Source organism: Molothrus ater, chromosome 10, assembly GCF_012460135.2.
Source record: "Molothrus ater isolate BHLD 08-10-18 breed brown headed cowbird chromosome 10, BPBGC_Mater_1.1, whole genome shotgun sequence".
NCBI lineage: Eukaryota > Metazoa > Chordata > Aves > Passeriformes > Icteridae > Molothrus > Molothrus ater.
This window is the reverse complement of record NC_050487.2, coordinates 8,126,967-8,150,318: the sequence shown is the minus strand read 5'-3', so window position 1 is coordinate 8,150,318 and position 23,352 is coordinate 8,126,967. Positions and strand designations below refer to the sequence as shown.

General features: G+C 43.5%; 1 protein-coding gene across 1 annotated transcript in view; it reads left to right on the top strand.

Moving 5' to 3' along the window:
- Nucleotides 1-21,864, top strand: part of EPHA4 (EPH receptor A4) — a 105,195-nt gene extending 83,331 nt beyond the window's left edge. The window contains exons 9-18 of the mRNA XM_036388662.2: nucleotides 1,975-2,033; nucleotides 2,799-2,912; nucleotides 3,093-3,278; nucleotides 7,160-7,221; nucleotides 7,750-7,959; nucleotides 10,468-10,617; nucleotides 12,981-13,174; nucleotides 16,042-16,197; nucleotides 16,482-17,357; nucleotides 19,556-21,864. Coding sequence (XP_036244555.1) covers nucleotides 1,975-2,033; nucleotides 2,799-2,912; nucleotides 3,093-3,278; nucleotides 7,160-7,221; nucleotides 7,750-7,959; nucleotides 10,468-10,617; nucleotides 12,981-13,174; nucleotides 16,042-16,197; nucleotides 16,482-16,596 — 1,246 coding nt within the window. The 3' untranslated portion in view covers nucleotides 16,597-17,357; nucleotides 19,556-21,864. The remainder of the gene's footprint in view (nucleotides 1-1,974; nucleotides 2,034-2,798; nucleotides 2,913-3,092; nucleotides 3,279-7,159; nucleotides 7,222-7,749; nucleotides 7,960-10,467; nucleotides 10,618-12,980; nucleotides 13,175-16,041; nucleotides 16,198-16,481; nucleotides 17,358-19,555) is intronic.
- The last annotated feature ends 1,488 nt before the right edge of the window (nucleotides 21,865-23,352 follow it).

Sequence of the window (23,352 nt, the reverse complement as noted above, 5' to 3'; positions counted from 1 at the left end):
GAACATTAATAAAATTAATTTAAAGGATCCTGATTAAAATGCAGAATCTTCTTTTTCCCTTTATTTTCCTTTCTTCTGAGAGAAGTTGTACAATACCTGAAACCATCTCTGCAGTCCCCTTAGCTGGCCTGGCCTTTTGTGGCCTTGGGTGAGATTTGTGCTGCCCCTTCCTTCTTACTCAGTTCAGCAGCTGGGAGCAGAACATCATCCCATTATTTCACTCAGCTCTGTTATACCAGTGCTGGGCAAATAAACTGTTTAAGTAGATGTTTGGATCCAGTGTGGGTTTCAATAATGCTCTTCTTGTGATTGGAGCCATTTGTGTTCCAAGAGAAGAAGCTCCCATTGGTTTTTGGTTGGATGTGTACCTGCTTTTTCTGTCTGGACACAAGTCCTGTCAATGTTGGGAGCTGTGACCCTTGGTTCAAAGATCAGGTTGTTGTCACATGTCAAACAGGACTTTTTTCTTCTGTTTAATGGTTAATTTATATTTTTTATTCTTGGCATAGTGTGTTGTATGACCCAGCGCGAGGGCTGCAAAGGGAAGGGCTGGGGATGGGCTCCCAGCTGCCAGCAGTGGGAAGCTGCCATTCCCAACAGGGCAGGTGCAGAGTGGGATGTGAGATGCTTTTTGCTGAGGGGCAGAGGGGTTTTGCTGACAGGAGAGGAATGGTAGGACTCAGGGAGATTTGCTGCAAGTGAGGCTCTCAGTTGTGTCTTTTCTTCCTATTACCTGTGAGTTTTTTGACCCCTTGCAACTCACATCTTACAGGTTTTTGTTGTACCTGCTCCCATTTTCCTCTTCTCCTTATTCACCATTTTCAGCCTATTAGTTAACCCAGTGTCACCCTGGTGTCCCTGGCAGGCCTGGCTGTCCCCTGCCCCACTCCAGGCCCAGCTGGACGTTGCTGGCAGTGCCATTCTCCCCTGCTGCTCTCCAGGCTGGCTTCTCCTTCTGCCTTCCCTCTGCTCTCCACCCCAGCCTCTTGCCAGTCAGCTCTCCTGGGTCTGACTGGGAAATTTGTATTTCTTGGGAACAGGCAAACTGAGAGTAAGCAACAGTAAACCCTTCTCTCCATCACTGTCTGCTCTGTGCTTGGTTCTGAACACTCAAGGATGGGTGGGTAAAGCCCAAATAATTTCTCTGCATCTACATACCACTGGATGCTGGGCGACTTCAAATTCCTACACATTTGGCTGAGCAGACTCCTAAATATCCTTCCTAATGGACTAACTTCTTGTATTAGCTTTTTGTAGTGCTCCTTGTCCATTGGAGCTGAAAGCTGAAGTAATTAAATGCATAACTAGATTACAGTATCACAGGTGTAGGTGTAGAAGTAGTAATCTATAGAATTAACATACTCTGCTATGCTATTGCCTCCCGCTCAGAGAGTTAGTAGAGGAGTTCTGCCATCAGGAGTTTTTCAGCCCCTTCAATTAAGCAGTGATTTAAAGAATAAGCAAAATCCTTGGGATCTTAATTTTTGATGGTCAGGGTTGGTGGTTCTTCCTTTTTTTCTGCTGAGATCCCGATTTCTGTGTTAAGAGACTTGTTTCCAGTTTTAAATTTGCAGTTAAATAAGTGTATTGATGTTGGCATTTGCCTAATGATGTTTGAAAGTCAATCTACCAAAACACCTCCGTGTAGCATTTGAATCCCTCTGTGGTAGGGATAAAAAGCAATTTGGGCTCTCAATTTCAAAAGTAAGTTTGAAGAAAAAGTGGCAGAAGCACAAACTTTTTTTTTTTTTCCTTTCTTTAAAAGCTGAGATACAAATAGATTTGTGCTTCCTTTGATGCTCTTTTGATGCCAATATCACGCTGGGGAGTGTGAGGATCTCCTGCCCTGGCTGTGTGCTGTGTCATGGCTGTGGCAGGTGCCAGCAGCTCGAGTCTCTGCAGGTCAGGACAGCTGAGCTGGTTGCACAGTGAGATCCTCCTTGTGCACTCACTTGCTGTGCTTTGTCCTGACAGGCGCAGTAAGTACAGCAAGGCCAAGCAAGAGGCAGATGAGGAGAAGCACTTGAACCAAGGTAAAAAGGCCCTGGGGCTTGGGGGTTTTGGTTTGGGTTGTGAAACATGGCTCATGTTCTGGTGCTCAGGAAATAAGGGATTGCATTCCTCTTGAGGAGAACAGGTTTCTGTTTTCCCCTCCTGCTTCAAAATTTATTTACTCTAGTAACAGGGAAAATAGAAGTGTCTGGGGAAAATGTTTTGAGGGTACAGAGGGGAGAAAGGTTTATCAAGTTTTTCCATTGTTCCTTCCCATTGAAAGATACCTGCTCTTAGCCACTTGATGTATAGGCAAGGTTTTTCCCCACAGCACTCTGCTAAAGCAGTTTCTGAATGGGCCAGAGGCAATCCTGCAGGAAAGGGAGTGTGAACTTTGCTGCCTTTTTTCCAGCACTGAATCCTATTGTTATTTCCATGTACCAAACCCAGGACCTGAGCTCAGAATTTCCTGGCTCCCATAGGAAAAAGGGATTTGGTGTTTTAGTCTCACAGGTCCCTGACAGGTTATGCTAGTGATGGCTGTGATTTGTGGAGCTCATTAATTGGCAAAAGCCTGATTCCTTACATCAATAATGGGAAATATTAAATGTTTACACTTTAAAATATTGTACTGGGGGGAAAAAATACTTAAGTCCTTCCTTCCTTATCAGTCATTCCTGGCTTACAGTACATTTTTATTGTACACTCTCTTTGCTGTTGTATATCATTAAGGCTTCAGTCTCATATGTTCTGTGTTCAGCAGCATGTAGATCAGTGACTTCAAATAAAACATTTCTGCCTTGCAGGTGTTAGAACATATGTGGATCCTTTTACATATGAGGATCCAAACCAAGCTGTGAGGGAATTTGCCAAAGAAATTGATGCCTCCTGCATAAAGATTGAAAAAGTTATTGGTGTGGGTAAGTGCCAGAACTTTTGCATTTTTTCCCGTAAATACACTTTAGAATTTGCTTTTAGGGAATGTGTGATCCTATGATTTTTGTATGACAGTTCTCCCAAATGTACTGACATTACTGTTTGACAACACAAGTGCATGCTTCAGGCTCCTGACCATGGATTCTTGTGCCTTTTTCTTCAAGGGGAGTTTGGTGAAGTGTGCAGTGGACGTCTCAAAGTGCCAGGAAAAAGAGAGATCTGTGTTGCTATCAAGACTCTAAAAGCTGGTTACACTGATAAACAAAGGAGAGACTTTCTGAGTGAGGCCAGTATCATGGGACAATTTGACCACCCCAATATCATCCACTTGGAAGGTGTAGTTACTAAATGTAAGTAGGTCATTTTCATGACAAGTCCAATTTAGAAGTCACTGAGAAATTAAGTCTGTATGGTGTGTGCTGGCTTTTTTTTTCCTTCTTACCCTCTTTCCTGTAAAATGACAGATGGAACAGATCCACTGATAGCTAATAGGAGGAAATCAGTGCAGGACAAGTCATTAATCTTGTTGTCAGCTATAAATGGGTTTACGGTTTCAACTGATATTCTATCTGTAGGCAGCTTGTACAAGATTTTGTAGAGGGAATTAATACTGCAGGGGTTGGCTTTTTTTTTTATCCCTTCTTGCTATGCCAAGCAGGCATCTTTCACATCTTTGCTAGACTGAGATGATTGTTACAGGATAGGCAAAAGCAGATGGTGAGCGAAGAATTCAAAATGATGGGGGAAAAATACCAAAACAAAACTACACAGTCATATGTTTGAAGTACAAAGCACAGATGTAAGGAGCAAGCCTTTGAAATGAAGCAGGGTATTTTAGTGTGAAACTTGCTTATTTGTTTTCTCTGATTTACAGGTGTGCTAATTTCACTGTGCAGAATTTACCTGGACGATCTTTTTGTTTGCTTTGTTTGGGGTTTTTTAAGTCTGACAGTGCTTTAGAGAGGGACAGTGCTGGCTGGGTGCTGTCTCTAGGCTAGAGCTGAAAATGCACCTGTGAGACAGCAGTGCTTGGGGCTGAGCTGAAAAGGTGCCACTGCCATGGTGCAGGTATTGTCTCTGCCCAGCTGCCCTGGGGAGCATGGTGGCAAAGCCTGGCTCTCATTGCTAATCCTAAAACACTCTCTGGGTGTTGGGGCTCATGCTCAGGGTGCCACAGAAAGCAGGCAGGGATCTTGTGAGCTGCTGTCAGAGTGGACTTTGTGAACCTCACCTTCTGCAGCATGAGGAGCATGAATGCAGGGTATTAATAGTGAGAGCAATTAAAATTTGAGATGGATGAAAAGTTTAAAAGTAAAATATCACTAGAAGAACAAAGTACCTCTCATAAAAGGTTATCAAAACCATCAGTTCTACTGTAAAACTCTGTCCCTCTTGAATGTCAGTGAGAGCTGATAGTTACTCTGCCACTTTTGTTTCTGGAAATCTTACCCCTGCTCATTTGTGTTGCTGCCTCCTGGTCTGCCTCTCTCAACAGTAGAAAATGGCTCATACAGTGTGTGGCAGTTTGCTTTTAAAGGCAAAGAGCAGTTTGGACTAATTTTGGCCATCCTTTACTGAGAGCCTCCCTCAAAACTAAAATGAAAATACAGCCCTCTGTTTAAGTTTGGAAGGTCTGAGTGTCTCTCTCTGTGATTGTTATAACAAAGGGGCTGTGATCAGGCCACAGTGTTTGCCTCAGACAGTGATTCTTTCAGCACCTCAGTAAAAGAAAGACAACAGGAGAATCTTTGTGTTGCAATCCCACTGAGGCTGGAAGTCCCTGAGCTGCTACAGCTCCAGCACTTATAAATGGCCGTAGGCATTTGCATAATGCAGTTGTCAGTGAATTAAAATGATTGGGAATTTTCACCCAGGGAGGAGGTGGCAGAGTGACCTGGCAGTGCCCCGTTCCTGGCTCCCAGTAAGTGATGCTCCAGCAGCAGCACAGCTCCGTTACTGCCAGCTGCACTCCTGGGGAAACAGGGCCACTTAAGAACACATTTATCTCCATTTCTCCATAGGTTTGCTGAATGCTGTGATAAATGGATGCATTTAATAAACTGAAAATTAAAATGTGAGATAAATAGTGGTATAGATGGGGGTTGAGAGAGGCAGCAAAAAACCATGAATAAATTATTGGCTGCTAGTCAAGTACTTTAATAATTGACTTGCTGATGGTAACTTCTCCCTCCTCTCTCTATCCCCCCTCCCCTGCTAAAGAAGTGTCTGAGTAATGAAATTACATGTTAATGCACTGAAAGAGTCTTCCTTTTTTCCCTTCTACGTTGACATAGTATCTTTTGATTGAAGAAGGTTAATTAATACTCATTTAGCTGTATTTGTTCAGTGGAAGAGTGGCCGTTGCAGTTGCAAAGCATAAATGAAACAGTGCCATGTGCAGATTTGGTTGAAGTTTTTTCTCTTTCTACCAAAGAATGCTTTCAAAGGTGAATTAGAGGGAGGATGATGTTTAATCACATCCTTTTACTTAGAGATGTGCTCAGCCAAGGTCACTCAGCCCTTCATCCAGAGCAGTTTGCTTTATGCAATACCATTGCTTCTCTGCAACATTCTGTAATGGCATTTCCCAGGCATGCTGGCTTGCTTGGGACCAAACCAGTAATAATTTGGATACCAGCAGGGAAGGGCTGTAAAAGCAGGAGTAGTAAAAGGCCTGTAAAGGGTAGGTTGGGACCGGAAAGGTGAAATAAGTAACGATGAGTGAAATAAGTTACGTATCGCACATAGATGTTGGCCTAAGTGAAATGTGGTAAAATGTTCCTACAGTCAGTCCCTCTAGCATATGGTTTTCTAATTAAAAAAAGGTTACTTCAGAACCAGAAATCCCTGACAAATGAAGAGAAAAGAATCTTGGTGAAAGATGCACTGAGGTAGAAACTATTAGGGGAATGTTAAATGCTGCAACATTTCACGGTAGGGTAATTTTTAGAGATGGTTGTTCTGGAGCAGATCCTTGCTGGTGACAGAAGCAAGGAAAAATTAAGAATTTCTGATACTTCCCATGCCAAGATTCAGTTGAGCTATCTACAGTCTGGGTGACCTGGCCTTTGAAGCCTTCTATCCCTATGATGTTCCCTTATTCAGACCTGCTCCAGGAAGTAAAAGCTGAGTTTCTCTGGGACACCATCTTTTATTTAGGAAGAAAACTATAGTTCCTGCAGATAAAGCATAAGAGAGAGGAAGGTTTGCCATGCCAGATAGCACTGATTGTCAGGTGCTCCCCTTAAAAGTGCTCATCTTGGGACTGGGCTTTTGCCATTCAACCGTTGATGAGTTACTTCTGTACATCGGCCATTGCTCTTTTGAGACCTTATCAGACCTATTTCTACAAATACCTGCATGTCAAATATGGAGTAGGATTTAACTCCATGAAATAATTAGTGTTCCTTGCATGCACCTAAGTGTTCTCAGTTTCAGCACTGTGTGATCTTTATAAAACTCTGAAAGGCAACACCAAGCATTATTGGTGTATTGGCTGTTGTTTTATGCAGGAGAGTGCCTAGAAAGCATCGCCCTGTCAGTAACATGGCATTTCTCCTCAGGTTGCCCAGCTTGGCCCCTGTTGCAGCATGGGGAGCTGGGTGCTGCTGAACTCTGTGCCCCCTGTGTGACACAGGGCTCTGAGTCATTTTGCCCCTGGCTGACTTCAGGAGGCAAATGGCTTTGGTTCATGTATAAATAACAAGAGAAACACAGAATACAAATTCGGGACAGAGAAGGTTGAAAGGAACAGCCTGCATTTTTCATTCTTGAATCCAGTTGTCTTGGAATACCTTGTAGCTTCTGGCAGCTTCCAACTTGCCTAAAGCTTTGATCTTTCAAGAAAGACCAAAGCGTTCACAAATTCCATTTTCTGCTCTGCGAACAATATATAATACTAAAGATTTTTGTCAGGTTTGGACAGATCTTTGTTTCTTCGTTCTCAATTATCAATTCACATATTCCTTAGGGAATAGGAGCCACTTTAGTTAAAGACCTTGTCAATGAATCAACCAAAGGGTTAACCTTCCAAATGGGCCCATTAAATGTTTCTGTCCTGTAATATTTCATCTCTTGCTTCCCACAGCTGAGGCATAAGCTTGGTGCATTTCAAATTAAATTAGATTGTGTAAGCCAGGTGTCTTGGCAGTAAAATCATGTGCAAGCCATTTTTATCCCATTAACATTGGTGTTCATCAAGGAATTGTGTTTTTCTTTCTGCACACTCTAGGTAAGCCAGTAATGATCATAACTGAGTACATGGAGAATGGCTCCTTGGATGCCTTCCTCAGGGTAGGTGATTTCTTCAAAAGCTAAGGAGATTTTATACTGGGAAACATCTTTTTCTTTTTCTGTTTCTGTTTCTTTTAGATACTGAAATTTGCACAGTTTTAAAGAAATTATGTTTGTACTTGGGAAATTCTGTTTTCTGGTGTTGCTTTTATCGAAAACTAGAATGAATATAAAGTGGAAGAATATAAAATAAATTAATTTTTAAAATATCAGGATTTTAAATAATCCATGTTTAATGTGAACAGTTCTGACTTGCTCCCTTTTTGAAAGCATTGCAGTGCTGTACACTCATTAAAATCAGATTCATTGCAAACAGAGTACTGCATCACTGAAAGCTGTGACAGAACCTCTGGGTTTTTGCTTTACTGGTGAATTATAGACCCTGGTGAGGAGAGCGAGGAAATAACATTGCATTTTATTGGAGAGAAGATGGGAATCCACAGCTCTGCTCTTTGCCAATTTCAGCAGTGGCAATAATGTGGCTTTTAGCTTAATGCTCTGTGATTTTGCTCCTTTCCCCATATGCAGAAGAACGATGGCAGGTTCACAGTCATCCAGTTGGTGGGGATGCTGCGTGGCATTGGCTCAGGGATGAAGTACCTGTCTGACATGAGCTACGTGCACCGCGATCTCGCCGCTCGCAACATCCTGGTCAACAGCAACCTGGTCTGCAAAGTGTCTGACTTCGGCATGTCCCGCGTGCTGGAGGATGACCCTGAGGCAGCTTACACCACACGGGTAAGGAGGGAAGGAAAATGGCCATGTTGTCGTGCCTGCATGTTGGTTTTGTCTGACTGTGTGGGAGGTGTCAGTGGTTTGTTTTAAAATAGTCTCAGTCACAAGTGAAAACCTAAATCACAGCCTAAAAGTAAACATTGGCCCAGGCTCCACAGCTCCTATAAATTGATGTGCTGTTGCTGCTACAGCAGTGGCCACAGCAGTATTTCTTTTCTGAGGATGTGACCCATGTATTCCTCTTGTTCCTTCATCATGATACAGCACGTGACAGGAATCTGGTGCCAGAAATTACAGCCTGGACTTCTGCTCCTTCTGATATCTACAAACAGGGTTTCCAAATGGCTGCTCATACTCATGTTTGGTACAGAAGGGGTAGACACGCCACAAAAAATTTAAAAAGATGATTCCACTTTTGCCCATCACAAAGCCAGTCATAAATTTGACCTAAATTATTTGGTCAAATGATTTGGACTGGGAAAAGTGTTTGGCCTGCATTCCCAATTTTTGTTTCCATTTTATCTATATTTCAGCATCCCTCTGTTAGGTAATTTTGCTAAAGCCATTTTAATATGCTGCACAAAGAATAGGACTAATGCAAGTATTCTGGCCACAAAACAACATCCCAACCATTACCAGCCTTTGTACCAATACCTCTGATATCAACATGCACCTAAAGAGAAAAATTCTGTTTTTAAAGTCTCCTTTTTTAATTGCTTCTTTTCTTCGTTTTTAAATATCTGCCATTCTCCATCTGTTCTCCCTAGTGCTGAGTTTGTTTGCAGCACTCAGATCTTGCTGTTTAATCCCAACACTCATCCTTTAATGGATTCTCAGCTCATTACAGGGAAGGATAGACTCCTGTAGTATTAAATGCTGGCCAGCCTTGATTTCTCTCACTCATAAGGGTGGCAATGGAAGAAGCAGAAGCAGAGGTCTGAAAAGCTGCATTCCGGGAAATCAGAGTTTAGACAAGCACACAAGGGCAAGACAGAAATGACTGAAAAGCTTCTCTTTGAATTTAGCAATTGAAGATATGGTATTGTTGGCTCTCAGGAGTAAACTAGAGAGAGTCAATGACATTTGCTTTACAGTCATTGTCTTCATTTGGTATCAGTAATGAAGGATCAGGGATATTTGGATTAACTCCACTGTGCTCAAGCAGCTAAATATAAGAGCTTATTGACAATTTTTAGAGTGACAACCATGTATAAACAATGTCAGTGCATCTGTGTCTGAAAGGAGGAATAAAGCTTTTGCATAACCAGAGAGGCTGCAATAGAATGCAATTTTTTAAAGCAACATTTTTTAAGAAAATGATGTGTTCTGCTCCTGTTAGTAACTCATTAAAGTGAGAGCATCTTGTAGTCACCAAGGCACATATTGCCACAACCTGATTCACAAAGGGCCTGATGCAAAGGCTGAAGCAGCCAAGGGAAGGACCCCTTTTGATTTCCCTTGTCTTGGAACCAGTCCATATTAAACACTTGAGAGATATAGTAGAACAATATACTATTAAGTATGCACACACTGCACTCGGTTATGGATAAAAGCTATCTAGGAGATGGCTGGGAAAAAAACTACCAAAATAAACTTAATCAAAGAAGCATAAAAGCAAATGAAAAAAAAAATTCGAAAACCTTTGTTCAGCTTAAGTCATTCCCCAGATGGAACTGCAGGAAACCAAAAGCTCAATTAAAAACACCTTGCATATTAGCATAAACAAAAGGAAAAATCTCTGGCCTGGGATCACTCAGCTAAGGCAAAATCAGATAAACAGGATGGAGTGAGTTCCTTTTTAAACAGTGTAGGACCTCAGTGGCCCAAATCAAATGGCCAAGTGTTTTTATTTGTTTAAAAAAAAAAGTATTGTAAGAAGAGGCAGATTTCTCCAACAGGTATCAAAAGCAGTCTTGTACCCTGGTTTGGTGTTGAACTCGTCCTCCAGGGTCTGGGAGAGCCCAGAGGCTTGCTTGCCTTCTCACATCTCTGGTAGGAGTTGGGATATTGCCCATGGGAAACACCACTGTATTCATAAATCTTCCCGGTTTATCCTCTCTTTATTTTACCTTTTTAAAAGGAAAATGTTTATAATCCCATTTTTCTGAAACAGGCCAAACAGGTCAGACAGGCAAGCAAGGAAATAGTAATTAACAGCGTATACTTATTTGTTTTGTCAACTAAATCTCTAATATATACTTTGTAAAACCCCTGGCTTGTTCTCAGGCTTCAGCATAGCCCTGAGCAGAGATCTCTTGGAGGGCTGATAAAAATACATTTAACAATTTGCTGGTTCTCCTCCTGGTGACTGAAGCAAGCAGATGGGCAGCATTGCCTCCTGGTTGGATCTGACAGCTTTATGGCGAGCAGGAGAGAAAGCGGCTGCATTTTTCAGAAGGGTTCTGGAGCTGTACACAAAAAACCATTTTGTACATTGAATACATAGAGCAGTGTCAGCCACACACAGCACTGCATTGACTCACCAGCCTGTGGTTCTTTCCCTGGTGGCAGGGGGGCAAGATCCCCATCAGGTGGACAGCGCCAGAGGCCATCGCCTACCGCAAGTTCACCTCGGCCAGCGACGTCTGGAGCTACGGCATCGTCATGTGGGAGGTGATGTCCTACGGGGAGAGACCCTACTGGGACATGTCCAACCAGGATGTGAGTGTCTGCTGAGCTCCCCCTGCCTTTCCCCTCCCCATGCCTTCATCTTTGCCCTTAGATGTCTGCTCATGTGTTTCTGTGGCAGTTGCTATGTAGCTATAAGATGGTTATTCCAGGTTTTTAAAAGGATACCATGGGTGGTAGACTCCTGTTTTCTCAGGGAACATCTCTGGAACTAAAGTTCCTTGAGTACTTCAAGCTTCAAGGGGATTATCAAGTTAGGGTCTATGCACAAGGGTTTATTTGGTTTGGTCTTTTAAATGTAAAAAAATAGCAATTATAGAAAAGTGGAGGAAAGGGAAACTAATATATTTAAACTGTCAAATCATAATACTGTCAAGAGAAGGAAGATTTGAATGTTCATATTATATCTTGATTTTACTGAATATCTTTAAGAGAAAACACTTGAATTTGATTGGGCTTCCTATTGGTAGTTAATTCTTGAAGCTCTACTATGCTTATAACTCTTCTAGGTGATTTTATTCTTATAGGATATCTAAATCAACACATAGGAAATCCAGTTCTGATTATCAGTCAGAGCATCTTTGTGACAATGGCATAGCTGCCCCCTGAGGGCATTAAAAAGCAGCTTTTGTAAATGACCATTCTTAAATTATGCATGTCCTGTTTAACCATACCATCTGGACTACTTCAGTGTGATCCAAGAGGGACTGTGCACAATGGCTGCTGTTCCAGAAGAGTATTTAATAATAATGCTAATAAGAGCTTTTGCTAATAGAATTTTTATTAAATGGAAAAAAAAAAATCCCACTGAAAATGAGGCCTAGATTATCCATAATTCTTTTCCCAGGGGATTTACAAGCAAGTAAGGGAGGAAGAAAATGGTAATCTGAATATAGAGCCATGGGAGTGGTTAAGGCATTTTACAAGTCATCTGCTTTCTTCTGTAGAGCTGAACGTTTTCAAAGAGTGTCTAGATGTGGATGGCATTTAATCTAAATGGGAGATATAATTTTAATTTCCTTCTGATGTGAAATGTCTCTTCTGGCACCCAATCTTGCCTTCCTTTTGCTAACAGGAAGTCATCAAGACTTAGCAAGAAAATAAAACACCAGATGTGTCTTGGTTATATCAGGCATGTCTGCACAGCACAGTGGAGCTCCCTGCAACAAACAGCTGCTTTTATTAGAGCTGTTTATGTTAGGCTGGTGTTCGCTGAGACTGTGCACTGCTAGACCAGGTTGAAAAGCTGGCTTGAACAAGACAGGGAAAGCCAATATTACTGTCTGTGCACACTCTTTACAGTTCATAGCATAGACATGCCTTTTTTCTTCCTTAATGATGGCAAGAGCAGTTCCTCTCACAACAAAGCAGAAGGGGATTTCAAATCATACTCAGTGTCTGTTGAATCAAGAGAAATCAAAAAGATCTTCATACTTCCTGGAGGAGTGAGAGCCACTTTATTTGTGGTCACTGAATAGCTGCTAATAATGCAAGCATATCGCTCACCTTGTCCTCCCAGTGGATTTTAGCCACTAATTGGACAAGTCCAGAAGGAGAGAATTTAGTGCAACTCAGTCTCTGAGCACTCGTGGTCTCTAGTCTCATGGTGAGTCCTGCCAGCAGTGTCATATTGATTAGTTCAGATCTGAAGGCTCCTGGGTCATGTCCCTGTCATGTCAGAATTGAGTTCTGGTTGTGTCCCATTCTCCTGAGAGAGCTAAGAAGCCATTAGAGCCTCTGGAGTGCTTTTTAGAGGGTTTGAAGTGATTTCACTCTGAGTTTCTCTGGGTTCTGTTAAATATGAAATATATACTTAAGATGTGTTGGACTTTTGTAAAGCTGCACAAAAGGGTTCCCATCTCTGCATTTCTTGGCTCAGAGCATACAGCAGTGACGGAGCAGGTTCTCTGCAAGGCCTCTCTTACTGACAGAGGTGAGCTAGTCCAGGAGGACAGGGGGAGGGAGTGACCTGCTGTACCTTAAAAATGATGGGGAAAATACAGTCTCAACATACTGCACCCGAAACTGACTGATAATGAAGATTTGCTGTAGAGCTGTTGCTTCTCCACTCCAGCCCTCTGTCCAACGAGGCTAGTTGCTTATTTCTAACCAGGGCTCTTCTGTCATCCCTGTATCCCATGTGCTTTTTTGTGACAAATTGCCCTGCTGTGTCTGATGTCTGCTCTGGGTACACTTTCAGTTTTGAGTTGCTGAGGAGAAATGACAGTTCTGAGACCACCAGCTGTCTGAGTCCGCGTGCAATTTTCCACTTTGTATCACTTAACTGGGGATTTGTCACCGTAGTCTGGACAGCCCTAGGATAAACGGTACTCGGCTGGTACTACCCGAGCAGGGTGTGATGGTCTCCAATGTCTCCCTGATTGTGCCGTTTGCAGGTGATCAAGGCCATCGAGGAGGGGTACCGGCTGCCCCCGCCCATGGACTGCCCCATCGCGCTGCACCAGCTGATGCTGGACTGCTGGCAGAAGGAGCGCAGCGACCGGCCCAAGTTCGGGCAGATCGTCAACATGCTGGACAAGCTCATCCGCAACCCCAACAGCCTCAAGAGGACAGGCAGCGAGAGCTCCAGGTCAGCCCTGCTCTGGGACGGACTAGGGAGCACCGGGGAGGTGACAGGCAGGGTGCAGGTGGCACATGGAGTGCAGGTGGCACACACGGGGTGCAGGTGACAGGCACAGTGCAGGTGGCACACACGGGGTGCAGGTGACAGGCACAGTGCAGGTGGCACAAGGAGTACAGGTGACACAGGTGGAGTGCAGGTGACAGGTGGAGTGCAGGTGGCACAGGGGATGCAGGTGGCACGGGTAGAGTGCAGGTGACACACGCGGAGTGCAGGTGGCACACATGGAGTGCAGGTGGCACACATGGAGTGCAGGTGACATACACGGAGTGCAGGTGGCACAAGGAGTGCAGGTGGCACACATGGAGTGCAGGTGACATACACAGAGTGCAGGTGGCACACGGAGTGCAGGTGGCACACATGGAGTGCAGGTGACATACACAGAGTGCAGGTGGCACAAGGAGAGCAGGTGGCACACATGGAGTGCAGGTGGCACACACGGAGTGCAGCTGACATACACAGAGTGCAGGTGGCACAGAGTGCAGGTGGCACACAGCTCCCAGGGCCAGCCTGCACAGCAGCTGCTGCTCTGTGTGGGTGAGCACAGGGCTCTGCTGGCTCCATGTGGCCCCCAGGGCACCGAGGCTCAGCCCTGCCAGCAGGAAAGGGGAGTGAGCAGAGCTGTGCTGGATCACACCAGCGCTGAGAGAGTTCCCAGCACAGCCTTAAGCACGTCCTGACACAGGCAAGCTCTGCTGAAAAGCAAAGTTTGCTGCTTCTTTCCCCTTCTTCCCCCGGTGAAAGGGCTTGAGTGGGTAGGGTCACCTCAATCAGTGCAGCTAACAGGAGTGATGTGGTTTTCTGCAGGAAAAGCACATCATCAAGTTTTATAAACCCTAAGATTTGTGTAGGATTTGCAAATGAGCATTGCAGCATTACAGCCAACCCCTCGCGGGCATTGGGGAAGGTGTGGATTAATTTTTATGTGAATTTGAATTTAATTTTGTGGAAAGCCGGTTTCATGTCTCCACTGATCCTGCATTACATTTGTTTTGTTTGCTGAGCATGGTGTACCTGGTACGTGCAAGAGAAGTGCAGCAGGAAGGAAAACTCCCAGAGTTGTAGGGTAACACCGAAATAGCTTTGTTGGGACAGATCAGCAGTTTGTGTAAGCTGGTGAAACACTGTTGAAGTAATAGGAGCTTTACTGATCTCTACCAGTGTTGGTCCATTTTTTCCAAATGTTTCTGCTTTGTCAGGTAGATTTGCTTACAGCAAATATGGGAAAAAAGTTTAAAAGGAGCAAGGAAAATAATAGGAAAATGTTTTTTAGTAGGAGGAAAGGTCCAAAAATATTCATTAGACAATGCAAAATTAAGTTTCTTGAATCAGTGGGGGAGTAACAGAGATTCTGTCTCAGCCTCCAACAGAACAATGTCCTTTTTTAAGCTTGTATGTCCCTTTGAGTCTTGCTTACAATGTATGTCACCAGAAGAGGGATCATTAACCCTGTGAGGCCACTATCACCACCTCTTCCAGATTGCCCTAATCGCACTGGGAGCCTGGCAAAAATGTATCCTCCTTCGAGGCTTAAATAATTCATGTGGTGAGAATCACAGTATGATCTGCTGTGATAATGTGGTTGAAATCACAGTATGAACTCCTCCATTTTGCTTTCTTTTCAATTTACAGGTGGTCTTTGAAAATATATAGGTTTTCCAATAGTTAATAACCTGTTCAAGGTCATTCTCTGTGAATGTAAGTTAACAGCCTATTCAAGGTCATCTCACATTCATGGCTGTTTATAAATATTTTTTTTGTCTTCAGAGTAGGAATTTCAAATATGCATATAACATTATTAATATATGACTTTATACATAAAGCATAATTATATATAAATAGGTTATCATCATTGGTCTTGTGTTAGATAATGCAGTAAAAGAGTTGAACCAACTATTGCCAGAGTGTACTCAATGCCTCAGGCAAGACCTAACCATGCTATTGCACACCTAGTCTTTGATGATGTGCATTTTCAAATAAATTACTAAATGATAATTGTTTTGATTAGATAGATAACACTAATTTATAGTGCTTTAATGAAACTGTGACTTATGATATACATGAAATAGTAAATGCAATATTAATAAGAGAAGAAAATGTTGTAAAAATAATTATTAGCAAAAGCGTGCAAGGCAAAATGAGAAGCACATTCCACAGTGCAAACAAAGATCAAAGCTGGTGTGATTCCCGCCACTCCTGGCACACACTCGGTCAGGAATGGATTGATTAAAGAGGGGATTAACTCCCTGCTGTCCTGAGTTTGATTGAATGCACTGAGCAGACCTGGCTAGAAACAGGAGTTATCTGAACCTGCCCAGAGTCTTACCCTCTAAACCAGTCTGGCAGGGTGTGAGCTCCCAGTTCTTTGCACATACTTCAACAGTGTTTCTATAGCTGCTGAGCTGGTCTGACTCATGCAGGGCTGGCAAGGTCTGGCATTGCTGCCCATGAGATACAGACCCAGCAGGCCAAATGCCTTCCAGCATTGCCATCTTCTTTGTTTTGGGGAGTAAAAGCATTTTCTGTGAGCTTGGTTATTTCTGAGATGGAAATCATAAGCTGTATTGTGGTTCAGATTAGATCTCAAACCAAAACTAGAAACCTCAGGTGAAATTCATTCTTAGCAAAAACTGGCCCATTCCTTTGCATCTTGTTCAGTTTTGATCTGAGTTGATGTGCAGAGTTTCTTTGGGCACAGCCTCTTGCCCTTGCTTTCCCTCATCATTTAGGTTAATTGTTGCAGAGACCAAACTTGGGTTTGTGGTTTGTAATCCAGCTGACACCATTTCTCTGTCCTTTCACTGTTTGGCATCCAGACCTAGCACAGCCCTGCTGGATCCCAGCTCCCCTGAGTTCTCGGCGGTTGTTTCTGTCAGTGACTGGCTCCAAGCCATGAAAATGGAGCGATACAAGGATAACTTCACAGCTGCTGGCTATACCACCCTAGAGGCTGTGGTGCATATGAACCAGGAGTAAGTACTCAGAGATATAACAAAAAAACTGGTAAATCTGGATTTAATCAGCCTCTCTTGCTTTGTGCTGCATATCATTACACTCATTAAAGGAATGGAATGCCTTTCATTTGGATGGAGGATAACTTTAAAATGCCTCCACAATGCCTCCACTTATTTAATTAAACATTTCTGTACATCTGCTTTTGCTAATGCTGCTTGTGGTTGACTCTTAATATTTTTCTCTGCATCTCAGCATCTGATCCACCACTCTGAGCCCCTGGTTGTTCTCTTGCCTTCCACAGGGACCTGGCCAGGATTGGGATCACGGCCCTGGCACACCAGAACAAGATCCTGAGCAGCGTCCAAGCGATGCGCACCCAAATGCAACAGATGCACGGCAGGATGGTTCCCGTCTGAGCCAGCACTGAATAAACTCAAAACTCTTGAAATTAGTTTACCTCATCCATGCACTTTAATTGAAGAACTGCACTTTTTTTACTTCGTCTCCTCGCCCGTGGAAATCAAGATCTGCAGCGTTGCTTGATGTACAGATTGCGGAAGCCGAGCGTGTGTGTTGGGAGGGGGCCTTCAGAAATGACGAGCCGTCGTTTGAAACCAGACCTGGAACAAATGGTTTCTTGGAACATACTTCTCTGTTGATCAATGATATGTAAAATACATGTATCTATATAAATATAAAGTCACATTCAAGTTTTGATGCTATGTTTGCTGCCAGATACTGTGCTTAAAAAACAACAGCATTACTTTCCTTCTCCCTGTGACCTGTAGGATTACAACCATAGTGTTTTATTTGTGGGTGAAACCACCGTTGTGTATCTTTCACTGGAATGAAGAATCTGCCCTAGGATATTCTTTGCAGACTTGATGCATCACTAACACCTTGCAAAAACCTCAGTGAGAATATCATGTGGCTAATCAGTGCCTGCCAATTAGTGATCTACCCGTTTATGGGCTTGAGACGTGAAGTGACCCACCTTGTGGATTACTGGGCCAAACTGGACTTCTGGGGAGGTTCTTGGCTGTTGTGCCATGCTGAAGCCTGCCATTGAAAGACTTTTGTGACCATCTTGCCAGTAGTCAGCTGTGACAATCGTGGCTGTGGAGCTTTCAGACTTCTTTTCTCTTTCAAGAAGCTTACTCCCTTTGCCTCACGGAAGGTCAGTGGAAATACTGTGTCCAACATATTCATGGTGCTTTATTTTGTAAGCTGTGTTAGGATTTCATCACTGCTGGGGGAAAATAAAAACTGCTGTGGTATGTGTTGTTTGGGGTTCCTAACTGGTTTGTAAGAATCTGTGCTGGTTTCCCAGACTAATTGCTGAGCCTTCCCATTGTTTTCTCTATTTGATGGCAGTGAAAATTGCACTATCTCAAATTGCTCTCAAGCTGTTGCCTGGTAGGGTGTGCAGACAAGGTGTAGGAGTGTCTTGGGGCTCAGCTCAGTGCTGAAAGCTTGACCTCAATTCACACTGAGAGCCCTTATGCTGTGGTTGGAAAAGCTCAACATGAATGGATGCCACAGTGTAAAGTACAAATAGTCATAAATGCACTGAGAAGAACCAAAGACTTTTCCTACATTCTCATGAACAGCAGTAAAAACAGTGTTTGGGTTTTAGAAAGATGTGTTTCAGTTGTGGTGTCAGTGGTTTTATGGAAAGGGAGCAGATAAAAATGGGATAGAGCACGCAGCCTTGCAGGTTTTGTGCAGTTTGGGTGTCAGGCAGGGTAACAGCTCATGCACCACGATCCTGTTGGATCAGTTGTGGGAACCAAGCTCCACTTGAAAACCAGCCCTGTAGGGTGGGTATCTGGGATTATCAGGGCAGCTGTGGGTGTGTGAGTGCCAGGTGCAGACTGCACAGCTGGGGCCTGACCCCCCTCTGCAGGTATGGCCATCAGGAGGGAGCATGGAAAATCTGCCCTCTGCCTCCTCCTGGGAATAGATGGAAGTTGGGTGACTGAAAGCATGTCCTGGCTTGCTAGGTGGAGGAGACTGCTATGGCAATGTGGTTGTCCTCAGCAGGTCACACAGGATAAAGCTTCATCCAGTAAAGCTCTGAACACACTGAGGCTTGAATTTATTTGTCATGAAGCTTTTATTACTCTTTCTGAACAGAGTATGTAAGTTAGATTCTTTAAAGTCCTTCTGAGGACCAAAGTGATGAGATGACCTTAGAAAAAAGATGGGCCACTTATTCTGTGCTGAGCAGGAGGAGGATTTTCATGACATGTCCTTTAGAACTGACATTGCATTTCAGCTGTGCCAGGCACAATGTCAGAAAGGTGAGATTTATCGTTTAATGGCACTAAGACTGGTTCTTTAGTCTATAATATTTTGGTCCTATTCCACACCTGACAGCAAATTCAGAAATGATTTAGTGGCTTTATAGGTCAAACTTTCTTAATAATTGAGTTTATCCTAAATCCAAGCAGTTCACTCAGTTGGACAAATCACACATACTGTATTGTCACTCACATCACTTTTTTTGTCACTTTTAACAATAACTTGCTGATTTTAACCACTAACTCTCCCTCACTCCAAACTCTCTCAGAGAACAACTTGTTCTGAATATGAGATGCTAAATTTGGATCCTGTCAAGTCATGACAGCTCAGTATAAACTGTTCTGCAGTATTACTTATAAAAGCTTTTCCATTTCAAGAAATTTAAGATTTCTTTTAAAAAATCTATTTAAACCAGCATGTTTTAATGTCACTTTGCCAGGCAACATAAGAAGTAGTTACTCATCTTAAAGACCTGACATTTGTACTTTCAGCAGGAAAAATTCTTCTGCCTCTCAAGTGCAGAGATACTTGAAGTTTCCTTGCTGTAAATCTGTTGTGTTCTGTTGAGATCATCTTTTTTATCTAAAACCAAAATACACCCAATTTTCTGGCCAGTTTGTTAAATTGCTGTCTCAGAGTCTAGTAGTGGTAATTCAAAACAGTGCAATATTTTCTACACAAAATGGAAAACTGTGTCCCTATAGAATGAAAACTGTGAAGGCAGCTCAGATGCTGGGTTTTCAGCACTGCCACTGGTGGTTGTGTTTCCTGTGAGATAAAATATGGCCAAGGAGGGGCATCCACTGGAATGTGGTTTTAGCTTGAAGAGAGCAGATGGAGGGGAAAAAAAAGGTGCCCCATGTAAGTATAGATAGAAAGATAGATTGGTTGATTACATATCTGTATGTAAGGTATGCCGTGAAAGCAAGACTTTGGAATAGTGTGAGGGAAGGAAGAAGGACAGGGAAGGCAAATGGTTCCCACCCTTTGAGCGCTGCCATTTGGGCAGGTTTGGGTGTCTATCTTGGAGCATGTGGTTTAATACATTTTATTTGGGTTCTCTTCGTGCAGGGAAATGGATTTTGCTTTCACAGCCTCGTAGCCCATCCTGTTGATCACATTGACCATGGAGGAACACAGAGCAGACATGAAGCCTTCTGAACCCACAGTTGCGTCTTCCATAGCACCGATTCTGGAAAACACATGCTGAACAGTCATCAGTCCCTGAAGAGAGTGTGACTTTTACTTACTCTTTTTTTTCCCTGGGCCACCCACTCCGTTGTTTTTCTCCACTGAGCGATAACTGACTTGGTTAAGACTCAGCACCCAGTTGTCACTTGAGGAATGTACTGTGTCAAAGCCCTGCAGACTTCTGGATTTTGTTTTTCCTCCTCTTCTGCTTTCTCTGCTTACCTTTGGTTTTATTTATATATTTTGTTGTCTCTCCTCATTCCCCTGGCTGTCACCGCTGCATCCCGGACGAATGAAGGTGACAGAGCACTACACATCTTACCATGGACACCAGGCCAGGTGCCACAGCAAAGAACCCAGTTCCTGTGAGCTGCCTGTGTACATTGCTGAAGTGACATTTTACACTAAAGGTGCCATTGCAGTGATATAAATATATTTTTTTCCTTGAATGGATAATGGATTATTATCTCCTCCGAAAGGTGTGTACGTGTGCTTGTGTGCGTGTGTCGGCGTGCAAGTCACCTCCTGTGTAGAACTGCCTGTGAACGTGCCCCAAACACCTCTGTCCTGTGAGACCAGGCTGATAGCTCATGTCTGAAATGATAGCAGGAACACACACATTAAGAAAGTGTTGAAATTTCTGTATCTGTAAGTGTATTTTTTAGCTGCCACACTAACGTTGTTGAGTAGTTCAGCAGCCTGAAACAGGGGCAATTTCAAGTTAGTTTTGGAGTAATGGATGCAGGATCTAAAGGGTGCTAAAGGTTCTTGTTAAGTGTTGTTTATTTGTACTAGTGCCCTGCTCATGACCAAGAACAACCAGATTCTCAGTGGCAAGGTGGTGGAGGCAACACCTGCATCTCCATCCACTGGAAATCCTGAACTGAATTCTTAGCCTTTTTTATCTTCAAAAATAGGATTTTAAAGACTTGTTGAATGCTAGCAAATATATGCAGTTCTTCCATTCACAGAAGCACCTTGCTCTGTGTGCAACGTAATAATCAGAACACTTCCCTGGTTCCCAGCACAGATAAGGAACAAATTGCAACAAGACCTGTAAAGTTAACAGTTAGCAAGAGTTGTGCAGTGTGTCCTGTTCCTCGTGCAGTTGAAGGGCAGTTGAAGAGCAGCAGAAGACACTCCATGGCCCAGGGAGCAGTGCTGCAGCGTGCTGACACCGCCTGAGGAGAGCTTGCTGTGTGTGGGGAATTCACCCTGGTGTGCTGTGGGGCAGCTGGAGTGGAGCCGAGTGCCTGCACCCAGGGACACAGGGTCACCAGCACCGGGCAGGGACAGGTGGCCGTGCTGCCCACGTGGGCCAGGGGCTCTTGGGCACACATGGGGCAGTCTGGGCACTCAGCCCTGCCCAGAACTGTGACCTGGTGCCCAAGGCTGCTCCTGTGCCCTCTTTCCCCCCTCGCTGACCCTCCGTGGTAATTCCTGCTCTGGAGGAGCAGGAGCAGGGCTGGCAGGGAGGTGAGGGCAGCTGGGCATGGCAGGCACCAGGACGTGCCAGCTGTGCCTGCCAGAGGTGGCCACCACAGAGAGGATGGGCCACCACAGGCTGCTGCAGACACTGCTGCCCTCGGGGACAGGCCAGCTTGTCCCCCACAATGAGTGTCTTTAATTGTCCTGCTCACACACCAATGGTTGATGTTTGTCCGGGTTTCTTGCTGTGCTAATTTTGTGATGGATCTTATGTATTAAAAATATATATGTATAAAATACAAAAAAAAAAAAAAAAGCTGGTAAGTAACCAGTAAACAGGACTTAAAAAGCAGTATTTTTCTTTTATGTGACATTTTCATAACCAGAAAAAAAATCTGAAATACTAATCAGACAAATAAAAAGAGAGTGCATTTATTTTTTTGTATCACTGCAAGTATGTTGGAATATGCAAGGACTGTGTAAATTAGAATGTATGAGGCATATTATAATTTAGTTCATACTGAAAAAAATCTAACAGCATTTCTTGGTTCATGCATTTGAACGATCTCTGGGTTAGATATATAGATTTTTCTATTTTGTTTTAATTTGTAATTTTTTTCTCCCTCTGTGAATTTTAGGTACACATAACTTATGTCATTTATTTATGGTCTTTTATACCTAGTTTGTAAAATTGTAAAATAGCAAACAATGCAAACATTTGCATTTGAAAATAATAAAGTAGTTGCTGTACAAACCTGAAATGGACTATTTCTAATTATTGCATGTTGCTTTTAATTTAGAGTTTATCCACAACAGATACAGATAGAAAATTCAGAGTAACAATCCTGGTGTTAGCCCCAAAGGGATTCATTCTCTTCAGCAGATTTTAGATTGCCTTGCTGCTGTCCTGAGCCATGGTGTTTGTGATGTGGGAGGCATGCTGCAGCCAGCTTGGAAATAACATCAATGATCCTTCCTTAGAGACCAGGTGCTATCCATGGGAAAATGGATACAGGGCCATAATTTTTGCTGCTCAAGACTGGGATTGGCTAGGGATGGTGTCTGTCCCCTGCTCCCCAGCTGGACCTTGTCTAAGGTCAGGTGTCCTTGGCAGAACTCCTGCAGTTATCCCCGTGTCCTTTGGGCCAGGCTGTCACCCCTCCTGTGCAGCCATGGCCTTGCTCTGTTACTGCTCACAGTGCTGTGCTCAGGGGCTGCCTTTGCCTGTGCCAGGGAACTCGTGTTGGACACTCATGGAAAGGTGTCAGGAGCAGCAGAAAATGCAGAGGGACAATTTCCCTGAGGAGTTTCCCTCCAAGCCAGGAGCTGAGAGCATGGATGTTGTGCAAAGGACGTTGCTGTGTGATGATGTGTGGGCTGTGGGTGCCAAGGGTGCAGTGGCCTCAGCCACCACCTCCACAGCAGGGCTGCTGCTTAGTTTGGGATACACAGGCCTTTAACTACCCAAACTACACATGCACACCGTTCATCGCAGGCAAAGAAACAGCGGTGGCTCTTGTAGCATTTTCCTTAAGATTTTGAGCTATTTGAAGAGGATTTTGAACCAAACGAATTGGGAAAGATTCCAGTGATATCAGAAGAGCAGCATTGTGCAGTGCTGGTGGCCAAAAGCCCTGCTGCTAGCACTGGGTGGTTGTGATTTAAAAGCAAGTTCAGTAGCTGGGTGAGGAGGGCAGCCAGCTGGGTGTCTCTGAGGTGTCTCTGAGGATGCAGCAGTTGGGTACTGAGGGAGATGTGTCATGGGTGGAGAAACAGATTCCAGTTCACACACACAAAGATGTTTTACAAATTGTTTAGCCTCATTGTGAAATGAAAGAAGAACCTTTAAATCTTTTTTTAAGAAACTACTGTTTCAAAATGTCCATTGAGGGTTGAACACTTGGGTCCTTCCCCTCCTTTTGCTGATTCTCTGCTCTTTTCCCCTTTTAGCTCCCAAATCTAAGAAATCATCTTCTAGAAACTTTTTACTCCAATGTTTAATTTACTTCCAAGTATATGGATTTTACTGAAAGATTCCTTGCCAAAAAGACATTTTTTCTCTCCCTGCCATTCATTCTCTCCACATATTTATACAGTAGCATGAGACAAGTGAATCTATTTCCACCCAAAGCCTATATATTTGCATTTCATTCATGGTGAACATCCCTGTCCTTGAGCTGAGCATGGAGTAGTGCAAAAAACAGATGTGAGGGCCACTGTAGACATGTCAGGAAAAACAAAATGTTTTT